Consider the following 22,330-nt stretch of genomic DNA (forward strand, 5'->3'; position numbering starts at 1 on the left):
ATCCTCTTATTAAAATGGCTCTTCAGTACAGGCCTTTGATGATTCTCATCCGATTAAAACACCAGGTTTTGTGACGTGTTCAACAATTTTATTAAACTAATCCCCTAGACACAATAATTGCTTCTGAAACATGCATTACCTTCTCTATCCTGAGGATATACAATATTAACTGTTGCTGCACCCTTACAAAAAAACAAGAATGGCTTAAGGGACTATATTTTCCTTTGATCTTTTGTATAGGGTAAATAGCTGTTCTTTAGTAACAAATACAATTTTAGTCTCCAGTTTATTCCATTAAATGACTTGCATTACTCCATAAGTATTTCTTGATTGGAAATTTCAATGTTGAATCAACAGCAAAAACCTAAATTATTATATCCTTGGTGCCTACATAATCTTGATTTATTAAAGAGTGGAGGCAAATATTTTGCATCTTTACTGGATTCAAAATGGCAGCAAAGAGTAACAGAAACGTAACAAAAATAAACCAATCAGGAATCTGCATTTGAATTAAACACTTCTTGCTCTTCCTCTTTTTCTTTGCAGCACCAGCACTTAAGGAAAGAAATCAGCAAACTGGAAAACTGTGAAAAAACTAGACTCTCCAGAGAAAGCTCTCTTCTGTCACTTTATACTGCTATAGGAGAAAACAAATAATACTACATAATAAAATAGCCATACAAAAAAAAAAATGTACAGTAAAAGACAATAAAGAACAAGAAACTGTTTGCTACTGTGTGGTGGTGTTTTATTTTTTGGAGTGGGGGGCAGAAATATTTTGCATCCTGTCTTTAATAGAATCAAGATTATTGAGGCACCAAGGGATCAATCTCCCCTCCATCACACCATCAAACCTATGCTGACCAGCTGCATCATAGCGTTTTTGGATTCCAGGAGCCTAGGATCCTCTGAGGAGTAATTGGGGGTCCCTTAAAAGTTCCTCAGAGGCCCAGGATCTCCTGAAATCTGCCAAGCTAACAGCTGGAGCTGCTTCTAGAGAATCAAGGGGAGGAACTGATTCCTTGAGTCTCTGATGAAGCAGGAGAGGCTGAAAAAGAGTAATCTTCAACAGGGAAGGATACCAGGGCTGCATCAACTGACAGCAGAGTCTGCACACCATGCAAATGGTTCTGGTTATCATAGAATGAGCACAAAGCATGAACTCCTGCATCTAGCCACATTTGGAGAAATGCATCTATGGCCATGCTGTCTAGGTCCGGAAGCCAAATGAAATGAGAAGCTGAAGATTGTTGTGGGCTGTAAAAATGCCTATAGAAAAAGGTGAATCACCAAGAAACCAAATGGTGCAACATCCAGTCTTCCACAACTTTTGTGGATCCTAGAATGTACTGAGCCTTGAGAAAGATGTTTAAATATAAACATTTATAGTGATTTTCTAGGTCCTCCTAAACTCTAACAACCATCACAAACTCTTGAGCATTCACCATGCATTCTCACATTTTTGTTGTTTCTTTTAAATAAATATATAGATAGATATAGATATATATAGATATTTGTATAAAAATGTTAATACGTCAATACAATGTACTTCTAATACACTAACCTTTTTAATTCTAATTTTTTTTTTTTTTTAACTGCATTTTCAGATGAGCATGTCTACCTCAAAAACCACTAAGAGAAATCATCATCCTTGAAAAAACATTTCTTTCAATGAAATCGGCAAACAGTACTGCTACATTTACTGGAATCTAGCAAAATGCTCACTGACCAGCCCTCAAAGATCACTTTACAGTCTGAAATGGATTATTCTTTGTGGGAAACGTGCTTGAAGCTGATTGCTGCTGGGTTTTTTGTCTATTTGGGAATTTTTGTATTTTGTCACTTCATCTCTCTCCTCCTCTGTGTCACTTATCATGGCCTCTCTGCCAAGGAGAAGGTATTTTGGGACCTCTCAGCCACACGAGCAGTATTTGGAGTACAGTGCACTGTTGCTGGTCTGAGAGCGTTGCTTGTTGATCCGGTTCTTACAGCAGACAAGATCAGCTCCCAGCAGGACTGGTCTTGGTTTACTATACTTACAGCAACTGGGTTCTTTCTGTTTGAAAATGTAGCACTTCACACATCCAACTATATATTTTGGACATGTGATGTGTTTTTAGCAGTTCACCATTTTTTTGCCTTTCTTGGCTTTTTTGGAGCAGTGATTTACAGTACAGCTGGACATTATTTAGCTATGGTAACATTATTATTGGAGATGAGCACACCTTTCACTTGCATTTCATGGATGCTATTAAAGGTAAGTGTTCATTTCTCCCTAAAAGCATTCTTTTAAATGGATGCAATTTTTTTTTAATTTTGTTTGTTTTATTCTTTATTAAGAGACATTAGAAAAGATAGTTTTCAATCATTGCCGGTGTTCTGGGAAAATGGCAAACTTGTGAAAACAGCGATCTACGTCACTTCCTGTGATGTGGCATCAGCTGTTTCACAAATTTTGGACTTAATGCGCATGCGTGGTAGCGTCATTACATACCTGGCCACATACGTCACTGCTACAATTTTGAGAGCCATGAAATTCCTGGACCCTTTCAAGAGCGCATTCGTAGGATTTTGAAATCCGTCAATATCGCCGCTCACGTCACTGCTATAATTTTGGGACTTGTGTAATTCCTTGACCCTTTGTTGTACAGTGCCCCGCTTTGCCAATTGCCATACAATTATACGTATCACTTTTACAGTGATATAACAATGTTTGTATGACAAAAAAAATATTGTATAAGTGTTGCTGTTTTATGTCACTGTAAAGGGGATACGTATAATTGTATGGCAATTGGCAAAGCAGGGCGCTATACAACAAAGGGTCCAGGAATTACACAAGTCCCGAAATTGTAGCAGTGATGTGAGCGGTGGTATTGACGGATTTCAAAATCCTATGCATGCACTCTTGAAAGGGTCCGGGAATTTCACGGCTTTTAAAATTGTAGCAGTGACGTATGTGGCCAGGTATGTAATGACGCTGCCACGCATGCGCATTACGTCCAAAATTTGTGAAACGGCTGATGCCACGTCACAGGAAGTAACGTAGTTTGCTGTTTTCACAAGTTTGCTATTTTCCCAGAACATCCCCATAAACATCCATATCACAGAAATGTGATTCACAGGAAATCAAATGAGAATAATAGTTTCAATAATGAGATATACAGATCAATTTCTTTATGTATATTACCAAGAGACTTTTCATGTGTGTCAACATAACAATACCGATGTTCAAATTGAAGCTGATAATACAATACCAATTTTGCTTTTGATAAAATTGTATCATATAAAGATGGAGGTAGGCTCTGTCTTAATAAGTTTTGCGACTCATGAGGAAATGATGCACATTTTATGTCTTTTATTTATAAGAAAAACAAACATAACAACAGTAAAGAACTCAAACATATGGGAAATTATCAGCAAGTCTCTAGTCTAACTACCCGTTGCTTCATAATCTAAAAAAGGCGCCATTAAGAAATTATAAACCCTTGGAGCCAATCCAGTATGCTATGCACAGAATCTTAGTGTCTCTCTGCCATTTATTCAACAAATTTTGCATTGCAGCGTATTTTTACAAATACATACCTTTCTCTTCAGGAAAGCCGAATCGGCAATCCCCCGCCTGCTTCTCTTGCTGTACTTACACAGCAATGACAAAACCGGCTTCCTCCAATCAAGGTGTGGCCTCGCAAGATGGACACTCTGGGGGGAAGCCATGATTGGAGAAAGTCGGTTTCGTCATTGCTAACGTAGGTACAGAGGAGCTGCGGGCGTGGATCGCCAATCCGGCTTTCCTGAAGTGCGAGGTAAGTATTTTTAAAAATGCGCTGCAATGTAAACTTTCATGAATGAATGTGCTCCTGTTTTTAATAGTATTTTTAAAAAAAGAGTTTTAAGTAGTTTTGTCAGCCTCTCAGTGAGAGCAGTGACGAATGTTAGAGTCTGGAGATACAAGGAGAGTCTTTCTGCGAACGCATCCAGGCTCGTATTAACAGCTCCTAAGCAATCAGTCTTGACGAGTTTCACTGCCTGCTTCCATCACTCAAGTCCATGTCAGGAACGATGCTACAAGACTGTCAAACTTGAGAGGCTGTGTTTCTGTTCCACGGCATAGATTCCTGTAAGATTGTTTCATTTTTTTTTTTTTACACATATAACGCAAGAAGACAGGGTCACAGTGTGGCTCCTTTTATCTGTATGGAATCAAAGGTTAATATCTCCAGAGGGGGATTATTAAACAGTGGGGATTTAAAAAGTGCGGTTTACCGGTGCCTTTTTACCGTAAAAAAGTGCGGTTTACCGGTGCCTTTTTACCGTAAGATAAGAAGAACAAGCCTAAGGGACAAGGTGTTAATTTTCGTTCTGATAAATCCCAACGTCAGCAGCTCTCTGCAAAGCCCGAGCAATTCAAGGGTACTTGGAAACCGGCTCAGTCCTGGAATAAATCCAAGCAGAGCAAGGAGCCCACCAAGATGAAGTTGGCATGAAGGGGCGGCCCCCAATCCAGTTCTGGATCACGTAGGAGGCAAACTATCACTCTTTTCGGACGCTTGGTTTGAGGATGTGCAAGACCTGTGGGTCCTGGAGGTCATCGCTCAGGGATACAAGATAGGTTTCAAGTCTCATCCACCCAGGGGCAGATTCCTCCTATCAAACCTGTCTTTCAGGCCAGAAAAGAGAGAAGCCTTTCTGGGGTGCATGAGGGATCTCTCCTCCCTAGGAGTCATTGTCCCAGTTCCTCTTGCAGAAAGAGGTCTGGGATACTATTCAAACCTTTTTGTGGTCCCAAAGGAGGAGGGCACTTTTAGCCCTCCTGCTTCCATTACTCAAGTCCATGTCGGGAGCGATGCTACAAGACTGTCAAACTTAAGAGGCTGTGTTTCTGTTCCACAGCATAGATTCCTGTAAGATTGTTTCATTTTTTTTTTACACAGGATATCGCAAGAAGACAGGGTAACAGTGGGGCTCCTTTTATCTGTATGGAATCAAAGGTTAATATCTCCAGAGGGGGATTATTGAACAGTGGGGATTAATCACATAAGTTTATTTGATTATGATGCGACATGTGTGAGATGGTAGGCTCAGGCAGATGTTGGAACGTACAGGGTTTTTTCTTTCATTTTGGGAGCTGCGCAGCCTGAAAGGCTTGGCGCTTTTTTTTTACTATTATAGCAGGGGCGGTCCTGCATTGCACACCACGTGACCGGATGTGGTCACACTTTTTTTTCTTCTTTCCTGACCGTGCGGTTTAACAGAGAAGAAGCAGTTTCTCTGTTTGGCCTGGGTCATAGGAGGCGGTGAGTGCCCCAGCCATTGGAGGTATAAAGATGCCGTTTTTTCTTATTAATCAATAGTCTGCTTTTGTAAGCGCAAGCTATGGAGGATTCTGATGCGTTAGAGGGTACTCCCTCTTTACCCAAGTCTAATACCTGTCTATATTGTGAGGAGGCCGCGGTATACCCGCCCGCTCAATTATGTTCCACATGCCTTGATAAAGTAATCATGTCAAAGAAGGTTTAATACCACTGAGCCGTCCACCTCTGAGGAGTCTCCGTCCCATGAGATGTACACCCTACAATCATCTCCTAATACACATGCAGCTTCCCATAGCACTCCTAATACTCCATCTGGAAGGGGGCTTTTTACCGCCAGACTTTACTGAGCAGTTACAAATGGCAGTGTCTGCAGCCTTTAGTGCTTTACCTTGCCCTGCTAAGCGCAAACGAAAGGTCAAATATTGCTATCCTTCCCAGGGGTCATCAACTAGTTTATTGGATTTATCTGATTCAAGATTATCCGATGATGAAGGCGCCTCTGATGCTTCAGAGGGCACTCTTTCTGGGTCGGAATCTGCTGCCTCCAAATCTCCAGTTGCGGAGGACCAGACTTTAGATTTAGGATTGAACATTTACGCTTTCTGTTAAAGGAATTTTTGGCTATGTTAGAGGTTCCAGAGCCCAAATTGCTTGAGGAACCTTTGATTCCTAAATTAGATGAGGTCTACGAGGACAGGGTTGTACCACAAACTTTCCCGGTTCCCGTAAAGATGGTGAACATTATTAAGAATGAATGGGAAAGGATTGGTTCCTCATTTTCCCCTTCTTCCTTTAAGAAAATGGTCCCATAATCTCAACTGGAGTTGCGGGGTTCCATCCCCAAGGTGGATGGTGCTATCTCCACGCTTGCTAAATGAACTACTATCCCGCTTGAGGATAGTTTGCCGTTTTAAAGAGCCCATGGATAAGAAAATAGAAACTCTGTTAAGAAAGATGTTTCAACCGGCAGCGGCTGTTGCTGCGGTTGCTGGAGCGGCTACCTACTGGTGCAACATCTTATCTGAGTTGATCGAGGTGGAGGGTCCCCTCGACGTGATCCAGGAAAGAACTAAGGCCTTAAGGGTGGCTAATTCTTTTATTTGTGATGGTAATATGCAAATTATTCACTTTAATGCTAAGGCTTCAGGTTTTTCTGTTCAAGCCCATAGGGCACTCTGGCTGAAGTCCTGGACTGCTGACATGACTTCTAAGTCCAGACTTCTTTCCCTCCCCTTTAAGGGAAAGATTTTATTTGATCCAGGCCTGGACTCGATTATCTCCATGGTTACTGGAGGCAAGGGTGTCTTTTTACCGTAAGATAAGAAGAACAAGCCTAAGGGACAAGGTCCTAATTTTCGTTCTGATAAATCCCAACATCAGCAGCTCTCTGCAAAAAAGGAGCAACAGAGCCGGTCACAAGGGGGGTGTTGCTGCATGCTGCTCAGGACTATAACGACAGAGCAGATCTCGGAACTACCACAGCACGTTGCTTGAAGCAGTCGGATTGAAAGAGGTACCCGATTGGAGCTAGCAGCAGGTGTGGGTGACTTCCCCTATTTCTACCACCCTGCCTGCACACCTTGTATTGGTCTACAACCTGGACTTGTAGATATCCTGCACCCTGGAGTTGCTTGTTGAGGCCTTGATCAGCTAGCTGGACTGCTGTAGAAATCCAGTCTGCTCCTATAGGCATAATGGATTGCCTTTTCTACAAGTGAGTACCCTGTGTATATCTCTTATTGGTACCCCTTGAGATTCCTCATTGATCTGCACCATTGGCGCCTCTATCTATTTTATCTTTACTACAGATCGTCCATCATTGTATGTTGTTAGAGAGCTGCCTACCGAACCATTTCTACAAATTTCTACAATCAAACACGTGTGTTCAGCATTCAGGATCTCAGCTGACATTTCATTGGACTCTGTTGTTTCCATATATTCACCTGTGGTAATATAATATTACACCATAGAAATAATAACAATATACATTTGTTGTCAAATCATATAGTCATTGCGCTATTTATATAATATATATCACATTGTATGTCTATCTTGTCACTTTTATATTATTTTTTTTATCACCTATAGCGCCTCCTAGAGGATTTCAGGGAATATTTGTGTGTTGACATATTTCCCTTATTTCCTCATTTTTTATTTTAGCTCTCTGCAAAGCCCGAGCAATCCAAGGGTAGTTGGAAACCGGCTCAGTCCTGGAATAAATCCAAGCAGAGCAAGGAGCCCACCAAGACGAAGTTGGCATGAAGGGGCGGCCCCCGATCCGGATCACGTAGGAGGCAAACTATCGCTCTTTTCGGACGCTTGGTTTGGGGATGTGCAAGACCCGTGGGTCCTAGAGGTCATCGCTCAGGGATACAAGATAGGATTCAAGTCTCATCCACCCAGGGGCAGATTCCTCCTATCAAACCTGTCTTTCAGGCCAGAAAAGAGAGAAGACTTTCTGGGGTGCATGAGGGATCTCTCCTCCCCTAGGAGTCATTGTCCCAGTTCCTCTTGCAGAAAGAGGTCTGGGATACTATTCAAACCTTTTTGTGGTCCCAAAGGAGGAGGGCACTTTTAGCCCAATTCTGGACCTAAAGTGCTTAAACAAATTTATATCTGTCCCCTCGTTCAAGATGGAGATAAGGTCTATCCTTCCCTTTGTTCAGGAAGGACAGTTCATGACCACTATATATCTTAAGGATGCTTACCTTCACATTCCAATCCACAAGGAACACTTCAGGTTCTTAAGGTTTACATTCCTGGACCAGCACTTTCAGTTTATTGCACTTCAATTTGGTCTAGCTACTGCTCCAAGAGTTTTTACGAAGGTTCTAGGGGCTCTGCTTGCAGTGGCCAGAACCAGAGGTATAGCAGTAGTGCCATACTTGGACGATATTCTGGTTCAAGCACCATCCTGTTTTCTGAAAGAAAACCATTAGAAATCTCTTCTGTTTCTTCTTCAATCTCATGGTTGAAAGATAAACTTATTAACGAGTTATCTTCTTCCCAGTACCAGGGTGGAATTCCTGGGTACTATAATAGACTCTATATCCATGAGAATATTCCTTACAGACAAGACATTACAAGTTAACTTTCGCTTGTCTTGCCCTCCAGACCTTCTTAAGGCCCTCTGTGGCTCGGTGTATGGAGGTGATTGGTCTCATGGTTTCTAGCATGAACATCATTCCTTTTGCCAGATTCCATCTCAGACCACTTCAGCTGTGCATACTGAGACAGTGGAATGGCGATCATTTGGATCTGTCTCAACAGATTTCTCTGGACAACCGATCAAGAGAATCGCTCTCCTGGTGGCTCTGTCCAGATCACTTGGCCCAAGGGACATCCTTCTTGAGACCATCCTGGGAGATTGTGACTACGGATGCAAGTCTATAAGGATTGGGAGCTATTTGGGGTGCCAGGAAGGCACAACAGGGCCTGTGGACTTGAGAGGAATCCCTCGTTCTGATCAATATTCTGGAACTTCGAGCAATCTTTAATGCTCTCAAGGCTTGGACTCTTCTGGGTTAGTCCCAGTTTATCAGATTCCAATCAGACAACATAACCTTGGTGGATTACATCAACCATCAGGGGGGAACGAGGAGCTCCCTAGCAATGAGGGAAGTATCTCAGATTCTGGAGTGGGTGGATGCCCACAACTGCTCGCTGTCACCGATCCACATTCCAGGTGTGGACAACTGGGAAGCGGATTTCCTCATCAGACAATACTTTCATCTTTGGAATTGTCTCTCCATCCTGAGGTGTTTGTGGAGATTTGCAACAAATGGGGGATGCCGGAGATGGATCACATGGCGTCCCGGCTCAATTCCAAGCTACCCAGATATGGGTTGCCGTCCAGGGATCCTCAAGCGGAGCTAATAGATGCATTAGCAGTACCTTGGATGTTTAATCTAATTTACATTTTCCCGCTGTTACCAATTCTTCCTCGTGTAGTGGCCCGCATGAAGCAGGAGCAGGCATCAGTGATACTGATTGCTCCATCGTGGCCGCGAAGGATGTGGTTCGCGGACCTGGTGGGGATGTCCCCATCTCCTCCGTGGATGTTACCTTGTCGCAGGGATCTGCTGGAACAGGGCCTTTTGTTCATCAAAATCTAGATTCTCTGAGGCTGACTGCGTGGAGATTGAATGCTTAGTCCTAGCCAAGAGAGGTTTCTCTGAGAGGCTTGTAAGCCTGTTACTCGTCACATCTTTCATAAGGTGTGGAGAGCTTACTTATTCAGGTGTGAAGAGCGTGGTTTAGCCTTGCATAAGGTTAAGGCTACGAGGATACTTTCTTTTCTCCATGAGGCTCTGGAGAAGGGCCTTTCTGCCAGTTCCCTGAGGGGACAGATTTTGTCTTTCTGTTTTGCTGCACAGGAGTTGCAGAGCTCCCTGACGTGCAATCCTTCATTAAGACTCTGATCAGGATCAGACCTGTGTTTAGATCCAACGCTCCACTTTGGACTTTGAATCTTGTTCTTAAGTTTTTGCAACAACTTCGTGTGAGCCCATCCATTCGGTTGACATTAAATTGTTGTCTTGGAAGGTTCTTTTTTTTTTTTTTTTAAGGTTTTATTATGTCATCAACAAAATACACAGCATATAAAACAATCTGTACAACCCATGGCAGACATCCATTCCTGTCTGTCCATGGTTGTTTACAACTGCAAATTTTACTTAACACAGCAAGAGACATGGTTAATAAGAACAATACAAAAGGAAGGGTGCAACAAAAAACACCAGGGAAACAAATACTGATATACATTCAAAAACAAAATCAACTTTCAATTATACGACCAGCTTATTATAGACATCGAGCCACCTACTTGGTCTCTTACTTGTGAGGCTCTTTGCTTACATCCTATCAACCCATTTTAGGTTGTTTTTAATATAGTCTGGCTAGCTCTCGCCTACCCGGTATTATTAGGGCTTCTATTTTCCACCCTACTTGTCAAGGAGAACATGCAATCTAATTAGCATTTTTTGCTTGCGAGGCTCTTTGCCTGTGTCCTACCTGCCAAGGATAGCTTATATTTAATTCAGGTCAAATACGGGAAGCTCTCGCCTGCTCGGGTCTATCGCGGGGAGGGTCTCTTGCTAATATTGCCCTGACTGCTGGTTTGTGGGTTGAGCGTAGAAGGGGGAGAAGAAAGGGGAAAAAAAAGAGGAGGGGGGAAGAAAAAAAGAGAAGGGGGATCCTCCCACTCCCTCCCCCTCCCATATTTTCCTCTGAGGTTAATCAACTTCAAACCAGGAGCTAGGGAGTGACCCCTGTTCAATCTGTTGTTGCACCCAGCTAGACGATTTAAAGGGCCTAGTGAGTTGGTATTGGGCTTGTCTCGGCAGAGAATGGATGTAATACTTCCATTTATTAAAGAACCGGGCGATTTGTTTGGGGCTAGGGTTTCTCCGATTAAACTGGTCCATGACGCTCTGGTATTGGATAGCATTTAAAAACTCAACCAATTTAGGGGCTTTCTCGCCCTTCCAGGTCTTTAAAATTAGGTTCATCCCAATCAGTATTAACAGGTTTATTAATCTAACATTGGGGAGTTCTGGGGAGTATTTACAAAGAAAAAATATCTGAAGCATTTCCAATTTAACTCTTGTTCCCAAAATCCTACTACTCCAGAAAGATTTTTTGCCAGAATTGGAGAATTTTCGGGCATGCCCAGAAACAATGGACGATATCTGCTCTGGCAAAACCACAATTTCCTTGGTCCCTTGCCCATTTCACCATTCTATCTGGAGTAAAATAGCCATATTAATTATTTTCAAGTGTGCTTCTTTATGGCTACCTGATACTGTTGCTTTAGCAGCTAATGTCACACTTTGCCCTATTCTGATATAGTCAACCTCTACTCTAACCTTGGTCCACTTTGCCTTAATATCTAACATGTTTCTTTCGCCCAGGTAATTCAGAAGCAGCCTGTAAATTGGAGAGAGAGTCCTCGCCCCTCCCTGGTAATACTTAATCAGGGCCCCCAGTTCTCTGCTATCTAGCTCTGGCCCAGTTTCTTGCCTCAGTTCCCCTATCCAATGCCTAGCTTGAAGATAGGCATAAAAATGTGTTTTTGGAAGGCCATACTCCTGGGAGATATCAATAAACGTCTTGGTTGTGAGTGTCTGCTCTTCACAAAGTTGTGCTAAGTATTTCAATCCCCTCTCGGCACACGAAGAATAGATCGTTGTACCCACTCCAGGTGGGAAACTTGGGTTACCTATCAAAGGGAGAAACTCTGTCTTGGCAACATTTAATCTCCCCACACAACTTCTGCCATGCGGCTATAATAAATTTAAATGAAAAAAGTTGAGCAATGTTGCTAGGGAGTTTAGCTACAGAATAATGTAGGATTGCCTGTAGAGAGAATGGGGCTACCAAGTAAGTTTCTATTTCTAGGAATGTCACTCGCTCCCTACCTACTATCCAATCTAGTGCATACTTACAAAGGGAAGCATAGTTGTAGTATTTGATATTTGGACAAGCCATGCCACCAAATCTTCTGGGTAAAGTTAATTTAAGGAAATATATACGGGGCTTCTTATCCTTCCAGATAGATTTATTAAAGATCCTGTTAAGATATGTAATATCTTTTTTTGTACAAGAGAAAGGGAAGATTCTGAAGGAAATAGAGTAGTTTGGGGAATAAAACTACTGTAATTAACATGATCCTGGCTGTCAATGTTAATGGAAGATCACCCCCATATAAGAAGTTTCTCTGTCATATCTCTAATACACTGGTCGAAGTTTAGGGCATACCATAGTTTAGAATTACGTGGCAATCCCCAGATACCTAATTTGTTCCGTTTCATGGAATGGGTGCGGTATAGGGTTGATAGGTTTGTTTATCCATAGTAATTCCGATTTTTCAAAGTTAATTTTGTAGCCTGAAAAAGAGCTAAATAGATTGAAGAGAAATAATGTTTGTGGGACCGCAACTGCCGCATTACTGAGATAGAGTAGGTCATCTGCGAAAAGAGACAATACTACTTTTTGCCTCCCTAGATGAATACCTTGAAGCTCTTGTATCAAGAGAATCGCTAGTGGTTCGAGAGCGACGTTAAATAGTAGGGGTGATAATGGGCACCCTTGTATCATGCCTCTTTTTAATGGAACCTATCCGTAGTGTCACCATTCACAATGATCGATGAGAGTGGGGCGCGGTATAACTGGCGAATAAACTGTTGAAACACTCCGGTCAAGCCGAACCTCTCCAAAGAGGTAAAAAGATGATCCCAAATGATGGAGTCAAACGCTTTTTTCAGCATTGACCGTTAGAATGGAGAGGTCCGGCTTGAGACGCGATCCCTTGCCCTCATATTTATTCCAAAAGGTATCCAATACCAGCTGGACCCTACGCAAATTCTTAACTGGGTTCCTACCTGCCATGAAACCTGTTTGATCGACGTGTATTATATGTTCTAAAGAAGATTTTAGCCTGTTTGCTATGATAGCGGTAAGGATCTTGTAGTCTTGGTTTAGTAAGGATATTGGCCTATAGGATGTAGGTGACTCTGAGTCTTTACCTTTCTTAAGAATCAATACAATGTTAGATTCCGCGAATAATTGTGACTGCGTCTGGCTATTAATATAATAGTCATTGAATAGTGCTCAAAGACTGGGGGGGGATCGAATCAATTAAGAGTTTATAAAACTCCGCTGCTAATGAGTCTGGACCCGGGGCTTTTCCTATTTCTTTCATGTAATTAGCAAGAGTCCATGAGCTAGTGACGTATGGGATATACATTCCTACCAGGAGGGGCAAAGTTTCCCAAACCTCAAAATGCCCATAAATACACCCCTCACCACACCCACAAATCAGTTTTACAAACTTTGCCTCCCATGGAGGTGGTGAAGTAAGTTTGTGCTAGATTCTATGTTGATATGCGCTTCGCAGCAGGCTGGAGCCCGGTTTTCCTCTCAGTGTGCAGTGAATGTCGAGGGACGTGAGGAGAGTATTGCCTATTTGAATTCAATGGTCTCCTTCTACGGGATCTTTTTCATAGGTTCTCTGTTATCGGTCGTAGAGATTCGTCTCTTACCTCCCTTTTCAGATCGACGATATACTCTTATATACCATTACCTCTACTGATTCTCGTTTCAGTACTGGTTTGGCTTTCTACTACATGTAGATGAGTGTCCTGGGGTAAGTAATTCTTATTTTTTGTGACACTCTAAGCTATGGTTGGGAACTTTTATGTAAAAGTTCTAAATATTTGTGTTTAAACATTTATTTGCCTTGATTCATGATGATCAATATTCCTTATTTCAGACAGACAGTTTCATTATTTGGGATAATGCATATGAATGATCAATTTTTTTCTTACCTTTAAATTGACTTTTTTCTCTGTGGACTGTTAGGCTCGCGGTGGCTGAAAATGCTTCATTTTATTGCGTCATTCTTCGCGCGGACTTTTTTGGGGCAAAAAATTTCTTTGTCATTTCCGGCGTCATACTTGTCGCCGGAAGTTGTTCGTGATTGCGTCATTTTTTTGACGTTTTGCGCCAAAAGTGTCGGCGTCACCGGATGTGGCGTCATTCTTGGCGCCAAAAGCATTTAGGCGCCAATAATGTGGGCTTCTTTTTTGGCGCTAAAAAAATGTGGGCGTCATTTTTGTCTCCACCTTTTTTTTTTCTCATTATTTATGTTTCATTTTTCTTTTGCTTCTGGTTACTAGAAGCTTGTTCATTGGCATTTTTTCCCATTCATGAAACTGTCATTTAAGGAATTTGATAGATTTTGCTTTATATGTTGTTTTTTCTCTTACATATTGCAAGATGTCTCAGATTGACCCTGGATCAGAAGCTACTTCTGGAAAAACGCTGCCTGATGCTGGTCCTACCAAAGTTAAGTGCATTTGTTGTAAACTTGTGGTATCTGTTCCTCCGGCTGAAGTTTGTGATGAATGATAAAATTACCTGTTGCTGTTCCATCAACATCTAATACTCAGGATGTTCCTGTTAATATAAGAGATTTTGTTTCTAAATCTATTAGGAAGGCTATGTCTGTTATTCCTCCTTCCAGTAAGCGTAAAAGGTCTTTTAAAACTTCTCATTTCTCAGATGAATTTTTAAATGAACATCATCATTCTGATTTGTCTGTTTCTGATGAGGATTTCTCCAACATAGGTGTGTCCGGTCCACGGCGTCATCCTTACTTGTGGGATATTCTCTTCCCCAACAGGAAATGGCAAAGAGCCCAGCAAAGCTGGTCACATGATCCCTCCTAGGCTCCGCCTACCCCAGTCATTCTCTTTGCCGTTGTACAGGCAACATCTCCACGGAGATGGCTTAGAGTTTTTTAGTGTTTAACTGTAGTTTTTATTATTCAATCAAGAGTTTGTTATTTTGAAATAGTGCTGGTATGTACTATTTACTCAGAAACAGAAAAGAGATGAAGATTTCTGTTTGTATGAGGAAAATGATTTTAGCAACCGTCACTAAAATCCATGGCTGTTCCACACAGGACTGTTGAGAGCAATTAACTTCAGTTGGGGGAACAGTGAGCAGTCTCTTGCTGCTTGAGGTATGACACATTCTAACAAGACGATGTAATGCTGGAAGCTGTCATTTTCCCTATGGGATCCGGTAAGCCATGTTTATTAAGATCGTAAATAAGGGCTTCACAAGGGCTTTTTAAGACTGTAGACTTTTTCTGGGCTAAATCGATTCATTATTAACACATATTTAGCCTTGAGGAATCATTTATTCTGGGTATTTTGATATAATAATATCGGCAGGCACTGTTTTAGACACCTTATTCTTTAGGGGCTTTCCCAAATCATAGGCAGAGCCTCATTTTCGCGCCGGTGTTGCGCACTTGTTTTTGAGAGGCATGACATGCAGTCGCATGTGAGAGGAGCTCTGATACTTAGAAAAGACTTTCTGAAGGCGTCATTTGGTATCGTATTCCCCTTTGGGGCTTGGTTGGGTCTCAGCAAAGCAGATACCAGGGACTGTAAAGGGGTTAAAGTTAAAAACGGCTCCGGTTCCGTTATTTTAAGGGTTAAAGCTTCCAAATTTGGTGTGCAATACTTTTAAGGCTTTAAGACACTGTGGTGAAAATTTCCTTCATGTTTTTTCGCAATTGCAGTAATAAAGTGTGTTCAGTTTAAAATTTAAAGTGACAGTAACGGTTTTATTTTAAAACGTTTTTTGTACTTTGTTATCAAGTTTATGCCTGTTTAACATGTCTGAACTACCAGATAGACTGTGTTCTGAATGCGGGGAAGCCAGAATTCCCATTCATTTAAATAAATGTGATTTATGTGACAATGACAATGATGCCCAAGATGATTCCTCAAGTGAGGGGAGTAAGCATGGTACTGCATCATTCCCTCCTTCGTCTACACGAGTCTTGCCCACTCAGCAGGCCCCTAGTACATCTAGCGCGCCAATACTCCTTACTATGCAACAATTAACGGCTGTAATGGATAATTCTGTCAAAAACATTTTAGCCAAAATGAACACTTATCAGCGTAAGCGCGACTGCTCTGTTTTAGATACTGAAGAGCATGACGACGCTGATAATAATGGTTCTGAAGGGCCCCTAACCCAGTCTGATGGGGCCAGGGAGGTTTTGTCTGAGGGAGAAATTACTGATTCAGGGAACATTTCTCAACAAGCTGAACCTGATGTGATTACGTTTAAATTTAAGTTGGAACATCTCCGCATTCTGCTTAAGGAGGTATTATCCACTCTGGATGATTGTGACAAGTTGGTCATCCCAGAGAAACTATGTAAAATGGACAAGTTCCTAGAGGTCCCGGGGCTCCCAGAAGCTTTTCCTATACCCAAGCGGGTGGCGGACATTGTTAATAAAGAATGGGAAAGGCCCGGTATTCCTTTCGTCCCTCCCCCCATATTTAAAAAATTGTTTCCTATGGTCGACCCCAGAAAGGACTTATGGCAGACAGTCCCCAAGGTCGAGGGAGCGGTTTCCACTTTAAACAAACGCACCACTATACCCATAGAGGATAGTTGTGCTTTCAAAGATCCTATGGATAAAAAATTAGAAGGTTTACTTAAAAAGATGTTTGTTCAGCAGGGTTACCTTCTACAACCAATTTCATGCATTGTCCCTGTAGCTACAGCCGCATGTTTCTGGTTCGATGAGCTGATAAAGGCGGTCGATAGTGATTCTCCTCCTTATGAGGAGATTATGGACAGAATCAATGCTCTCAAATTGGCTAATTCTTTCACCCTAGACGCCACTTTGCAATTGGCTAGGTTAGCGGCTAAGAATTCTGGGTTTGCTATTGTGGCGCGCAGAGCGCTTTGGTTGAAATCTTGGTCAGCTGATGCGTCTTCCAAGAACAAGCTACTTAACATTCCTTTCAAGGGGAAAACGCTGTTTGGCCCTGACTTGAAAGAGATTATCTCTGATATCACTGGGGGTAAGGGCCACGCCCTTCCTCAGGATCGGCCTTTCAAGGCAAAAAATAAACCTAATTTTCGTCCCTTTCGTAGAAATGGACCAGCCCAAAGTGCTACGTCCTCTAAGCAAGAGGGTAATACTTCTCAAGCCAAGCCAGCTTGGAGACCAATGCAAGGCTGGAACAAGGGAAAGCAGGCCAAGAAACCTGCCACTGCTACCAAGACAGCATGAAATGTTGGCCCCCGATCCGGGACCGGTTCTGGTGGGGGGCAGACTCTCTCTCTTCGCTCAGGCTTGGGCAAGAGACGTTCTGGATCCTTGGGCGCTAGAAATAGTCTCCCAAGGTTATCTTCTGGAATTCAAGGGGCTTCCCCCAAGGGGGAGGTTCCACAGGTCTCAGTTGTCTTCAGACCACATAAAAAGACAGGCATTCTTACATTGTGTAGAAGACCTGTTAAAAATGGGAGTGATTCATCCTGTTCCATTAAGAGAACAAGGGATGGGGTTCTACTCCAATCTGTTCATAGTTCCCAAAAAAGAGGGAACGTTCAGACCAATCTTAGATCTCAAGATCTTAAACAAGTTTCTCAAGGTTCCATCGTTCAAGATGGAAACCATTCGAACTATTCTTCCTTCCATCCAGGAAGGTCAATTCATGACCACAGTGGATTTAAAGGATGCGTATCTACATATTCCTATCCACAAGGAACATCATCGGTTCCTAAGGTTCGCATTCCTGGACAAGCATTACCAGTTCGTGGCGCTTCCTTTCGGATTAGCCACTGCTCCAAGGATTTTCACAAAGGTACTAGGGTCCCTTCTAGCTGTGCTAAGACCAAGGGGCATTGCTGTAGTACCTTACTTGGACGACATTCTGATTCAAGCGTCGTCCCTTCCTCAAGCAAAGGCTCACACGGACATTGTCCTGGCCTTTCTCAGATTTCACGGATGGAAAGTGAACGTGGAAAAGAGTTCTCTATCTCCGTCAACAAGGGTTCCCTTCTTGGGAACAATAATAGACTCCTTAGAAATGAGGATTTTTCTGACAGAGGCCAGAAAAACAAAACTTCTAGACTCTTGTCGGATACTTCATTCCGTTCCTCTTCCTTCCATAGCGCAGTGCATGGAAGTGATCGGTTTGATGGTAGCGGCAATGGACATAGTTCCTTTTGCGCGCATTCATCTAAGACCATTACAACTGTGCATGCTCAGTCAGTGGAATGGGGACTATACAGACTTGTCTCCGAAGATACAAGTAAATCAGAGGACCAGAGACTCACTCCGTTGGTGGCTGTCCCTGGACAACCTGTCACAAGGGATGACATTCCGCAGACCGGAGTGGGTCATCGTCACGACCGACGCCAGTCTGATGGGCTGGGGCGCGGTCTGGGGATCCCTGAAAGCTCAGGGTCTTTGGTCTCGGGAAGAATCTCTTCTACCGATAAATATTCTGGAACTGAGAGCGATATTCAATGCTCTCAAGGCTTGGCCTCAGCTAGCGAGGGCCAAGTTCATACGGTTTCAATCAGACAACATGACAACTGTTGCGTACATCAACCATCAGGGGGGAACAAGGAGTTCCCTAGCGATGCAAGAAGTGACCAAAATCATTCTATGGGCGGAGTCTCACTCCTGCCACCTGTCTGCTATCCACATCCCAGGAGTGGAAAATTGGGAAGCGGATTTTCTGAGTCGTCAGACATTGCATCCGGGGGAGTGGGAACTCCATCCGGAAATCTTTGCCCAAGTCACTCAGCTGTGGGGCATTCCAGACATGGATCTGATGGCCTCTCGTCAGAACTTCAAAGTTCCTTGCTACGGGTCCAGATCCAGGGATCCCAAGGCGGCTCTAGTGGATGCACTAGTAGCACCTTGGACCTTCAAACTAGCTTATGTGTTCCTGCCGTTTCCTCTCATCCCCAGGCTGGTAGCCAGGATCAATCAGGAGAGGGCGTCGGTGATCTTGATAGCTCCTGCGTGGCCACGCAGGACTTGGTATGCAGATCTGGTGAATATGTCATCGGCTCCACCTTGGAAGCTACCTTTGAGACGAGACCTTCTTGTTCAGGGTCCGTTCGAACATCCGAATCTGGTTTCACTCCAGCTGACTGCTTGGAGATTGAACGCTTGATCTTATCGAAGCGAGGGTTCTCAGATTCTGTTATCGATACTCTTGTTCAGGCCAGAAAGCCTGTAACTAGAAAGATTTACCACAAAATTTGGAAAAAATATATCTGTTGGTGTGAATCTAAAGGATTCCCTTGGGACAAGGTTAAGATTCCTAAGATTCTATCCTTCCTTCAAGAAGGATTGGAAAAAGGATTATCTGCTAGTTCCCTGAAGGGACAGATTTCTGCCTTGTCTGTGTTACTTCACAAAAAGCTGGCAGCTGTGCCAGATGTTCAAGCCTTTGTTCAGGCTCTGGTTAGAATTAAGCCTGTTTACAAACCTTTGACTCCTCCTTGGAGTCTCAACTTAGTTCTTTCAGTTCTTCAGGGGGTTCCGTTTGAACCCTTACATTCCGTTGATATTAAGTTATTATCTTGGAAAGTTTTGTTTTTAGTTGCAATTTCTTCTGCTAGAAGAGTTTCAGAATTATCTGCTCTGCAGTGTTCTCCTCCTTATCTGGTGTTCCATGCAGATAAGGTGGTTTTACGTACTAAACCTGGTTTTCTTCCAAAAGTTGTTTCTAACAAAAACATTAACCAGGAGATTATCGTACCTTCTCTGTGTCCGAAACCAGTTTCAAAGAAGGAACGTTTGTTGCACAATTTGGATGTTGTTCGCGCTCTAAAATTCTATTTAGATGTTACAAAGGATTTTAGACAAACATCTTCCTTGTTTGTTGTTTATTCCGGTAAAAGGAGAGGTCAAAAAGCAACTTCTACCTCTCTCTCTTTTTGGATTAAAAGCATCATCAGATTGGCTTACGAGACTGCCGGACGGCAGCCTCCCGAAAGAATCACGGCTCATTCCACTAGGGCTGTGGCTTCCACATGGGCCTTCAAGAACGAGGCTTCTGTTGATCAGATATGTAGGGCAGCGACTTGGTCTTCACTGCACACTTTTACCAAATTTTACAAGTTTGATACTTTTGCTTCTTCTGAGGCTATTTTTGGGAGAAAGGTTTTGCAAGCCGTGGTGCCTTCCATTTAGGTGACCTGATTTGCTCCCTCCCTTCATCCGTGTCCTAAAGCTTTGGTATTGGTTCCCACAAGTAAGGATGACGCCGTGGACCGGACACACCTATGTTGGAGAAAACAGAATTTATGTTTACCTGATAAATTACTTTCTCCAACGGTGTGTCCGGTCCACGGCCCGCCCTGGTTTTTTTAATCAGGTCTGATAATTTATTTTCTTTAACTACAGTCACCACGGTACCATATGGTTTCTCCTATGCAAATATTCCTCCTTAACGTCGGTCGAATGACTGGGGTAGGCGGAGCCTAGGAGGGATCATGTGACCAGCTTTGCTGGGCTCTTTGCCATTTCCTGTTGGGGAAGAGAATATCCCACAAGTAAGGATGACGCCGTGGACCGGACACACCGTTGGAGAAAGTAATTTATCAGGTAAACATAAATTCTGTTTTTTCTGGTTCAGAGGATTCTGTCTCAGATATTGACACTGATAAATATTTATTTAAAATGGAATTTATTCATTCTTTACTTAAAGAAGTTTTAATCGCTTTAGAAATTGAGGATTCTAGTCCTCTTGATACTAAATCTAATAAGCGTTTAAATTCGGTTTTTAAACCTCCTGTAGTTATTCCAGAAGTTTTTCCTGTCCCTGATGCTATTTCTGAAGTAATTTCTAGGGAATGGAATAATCTGGGTAATTCTTTTACTCCTTCTAAAAGATTTAAGAAATTGTATCTGACAGATTAGAGTTTTGGGACAAAATCCCTAAAGTTGATGGGGCTATCTCTACTCTTGCTAAGCGTACTACTATTCCTACGGCAGATAGTACTTCCTTTAAGGATCCTTTAGATAGGAAGATTGATTCCTTTCTAAGGAAAGCTTATTTATGTTCAGGTAATCTTCTTAGGCCTGCTATTTCTTTGGCTGATGTTGCTGCAGCTTCCACCTTTTGGTTGGAGGCTTTGGCGCAACAAGTGTCAGATCATAATACTCATAGCATTGTTAAACTTCTTCAACATGCTAATAACTTTATTTGTGATGCCATCTTTGATATCATCAGAGTTGATGTCAGGTATATGTCTTTAGCTATTCTAGCTAGAAGAGCTTTATGGCTTTAAACTTGGAATGCTGATATGTCTTCTAAGTCAACTTTGCTTTCCCTTTCTTTCCAAGGTAATAAATTGTTTGGTTCACAGTTGGATTCTATTATTTCAACTGTTACTGGGGGGAAAGGAACTTTTTTACCTCAGGATAAAAAAATCTAAAGGTAAATATAGGGCTGCTAATCGTTTTCGTTCCTTTCATCAGAATAAGGAACAGAAGCCTGATCCTTCCCCTAAAGGAATGGTTTCTGTTTGGAAACCGTCTCCAGTCTGGAATAAATCCAAGCCTTTTAGAAAGGCAAAGCCAGCTCCCAAGTCCACATGAAGGTGCGGCCCTCATTCCAGCGCAGCTGGTAGGGGGCAGATTACGATTTTTCAAAGAAATTTGGATCAAATCGATTCACAGTCTTTGGATTCAGAACATTGTTTCACAAGGGTACAGAATAGGTTTCAAGGTAAGGCCACCTAAAAGAAGATTTTTTTTCTTTCTCGCATTCCAATAAATCCAGTGAAGGCTCAGGCATTTCTGAAATGTGTTTCAGATCTAGAGTTGGCTGGAGTAATTGTGCCAGTTCCAGTTCTGGAACAGGGGCTGGGGTTTTACTCAAATCTCTTCATTGTACCAAAGAAGGAGAATTCCTTCAGACCAGTTCTGGATTTAAAAATATTGAATCGTTATGTAAGGATACCAACATTCAAAATGGTAACTATAAGGACTATTCTGCCTTTTGTTCAGCAAGGGCATTATATGTCCACAATAGATTTGCAGGATGCATATCTGCATATTCCGATTCATCCAGATCACTTTCAGTTTCTGAGATTCTCTTTTCTAGACAAGCATTACCAATTTGTGGCTTTGCCGTTCGGCCTAGCAACGGCTCCAAGGATTTTTTCAAAAGTTCTCGGTGCCCTTCTATCTGTAATCAGAGAACAGGGTATTGTGGTATTTCCTTATTTGGACGATATCTTGGTACTTGCTCAGTCTTCACATTTAGCAGAATCTCATACGAATCGACTCGTATTGTTTCTTCGAGATCATGGTTGGAGGATCAATTTACCAAAGAGTTCATTGATTCCTCAGACAAGGGTAACCTTTTTAGGTTTTCAAATAGATTCAGTGTCCATGACTTTCTCTGACGGACAAGAGACGTCTGAAGTTGATTTCAGCCTATCGAAACCTTCAGTTTCAATCATTCCCTTCGGTAGCCTTATGCATGGAAATTCTAGGTCTTATGACTGCTGCATCGGACGCGATCCCCTTTGCTCGTTTTCACATGCGACCTCTTCAGCTCTGTATGCTGAACCAGTGGTGCAGGGATTATACAAAGATATCACAGTTAATATCTTTAAATCAGATTGTACGACACTCTCTGACGTGGTGGACAGATCACCATTGTTTA

The 22,330-nt window shown here is 42.4% G+C and overlaps 1 protein-coding gene across 2 annotated transcripts in view; it reads left to right on the forward strand.

The window, feature by feature from the left end:
* The window catches only part of LOC128656449 (protein CLN8), a 52,992-nt gene that overhangs the window by 22,158 nt on the left and 8,504 nt on the right, over window positions 1–22,330 (forward strand). The window contains exons 1-2 of one of the 2 annotated variants that reach the window (XM_053710362.1): window positions 849–1,281; window positions 1,608–2,257. In XM_053710362.1, the coding sequence (XP_053566337.1) occupies window positions 1,718–2,257 (540 nt within the window). In that variant the 5' untranslated portion in view covers window positions 849–1,281; window positions 1,608–1,717. Of the gene's footprint in view, window positions 1–848; window positions 1,282–1,607; window positions 2,258–22,330 lie in introns of those variants that run through there. The other variant, XM_053710361.1, reaches the window with a different exon arrangement.

Source organism: Bombina bombina, chromosome 4, assembly GCF_027579735.1.
Source record: "Bombina bombina isolate aBomBom1 chromosome 4, aBomBom1.pri, whole genome shotgun sequence".
Taxonomy (NCBI): domain Eukaryota; kingdom Metazoa; phylum Chordata; class Amphibia; order Anura; family Bombinatoridae; genus Bombina; species Bombina bombina.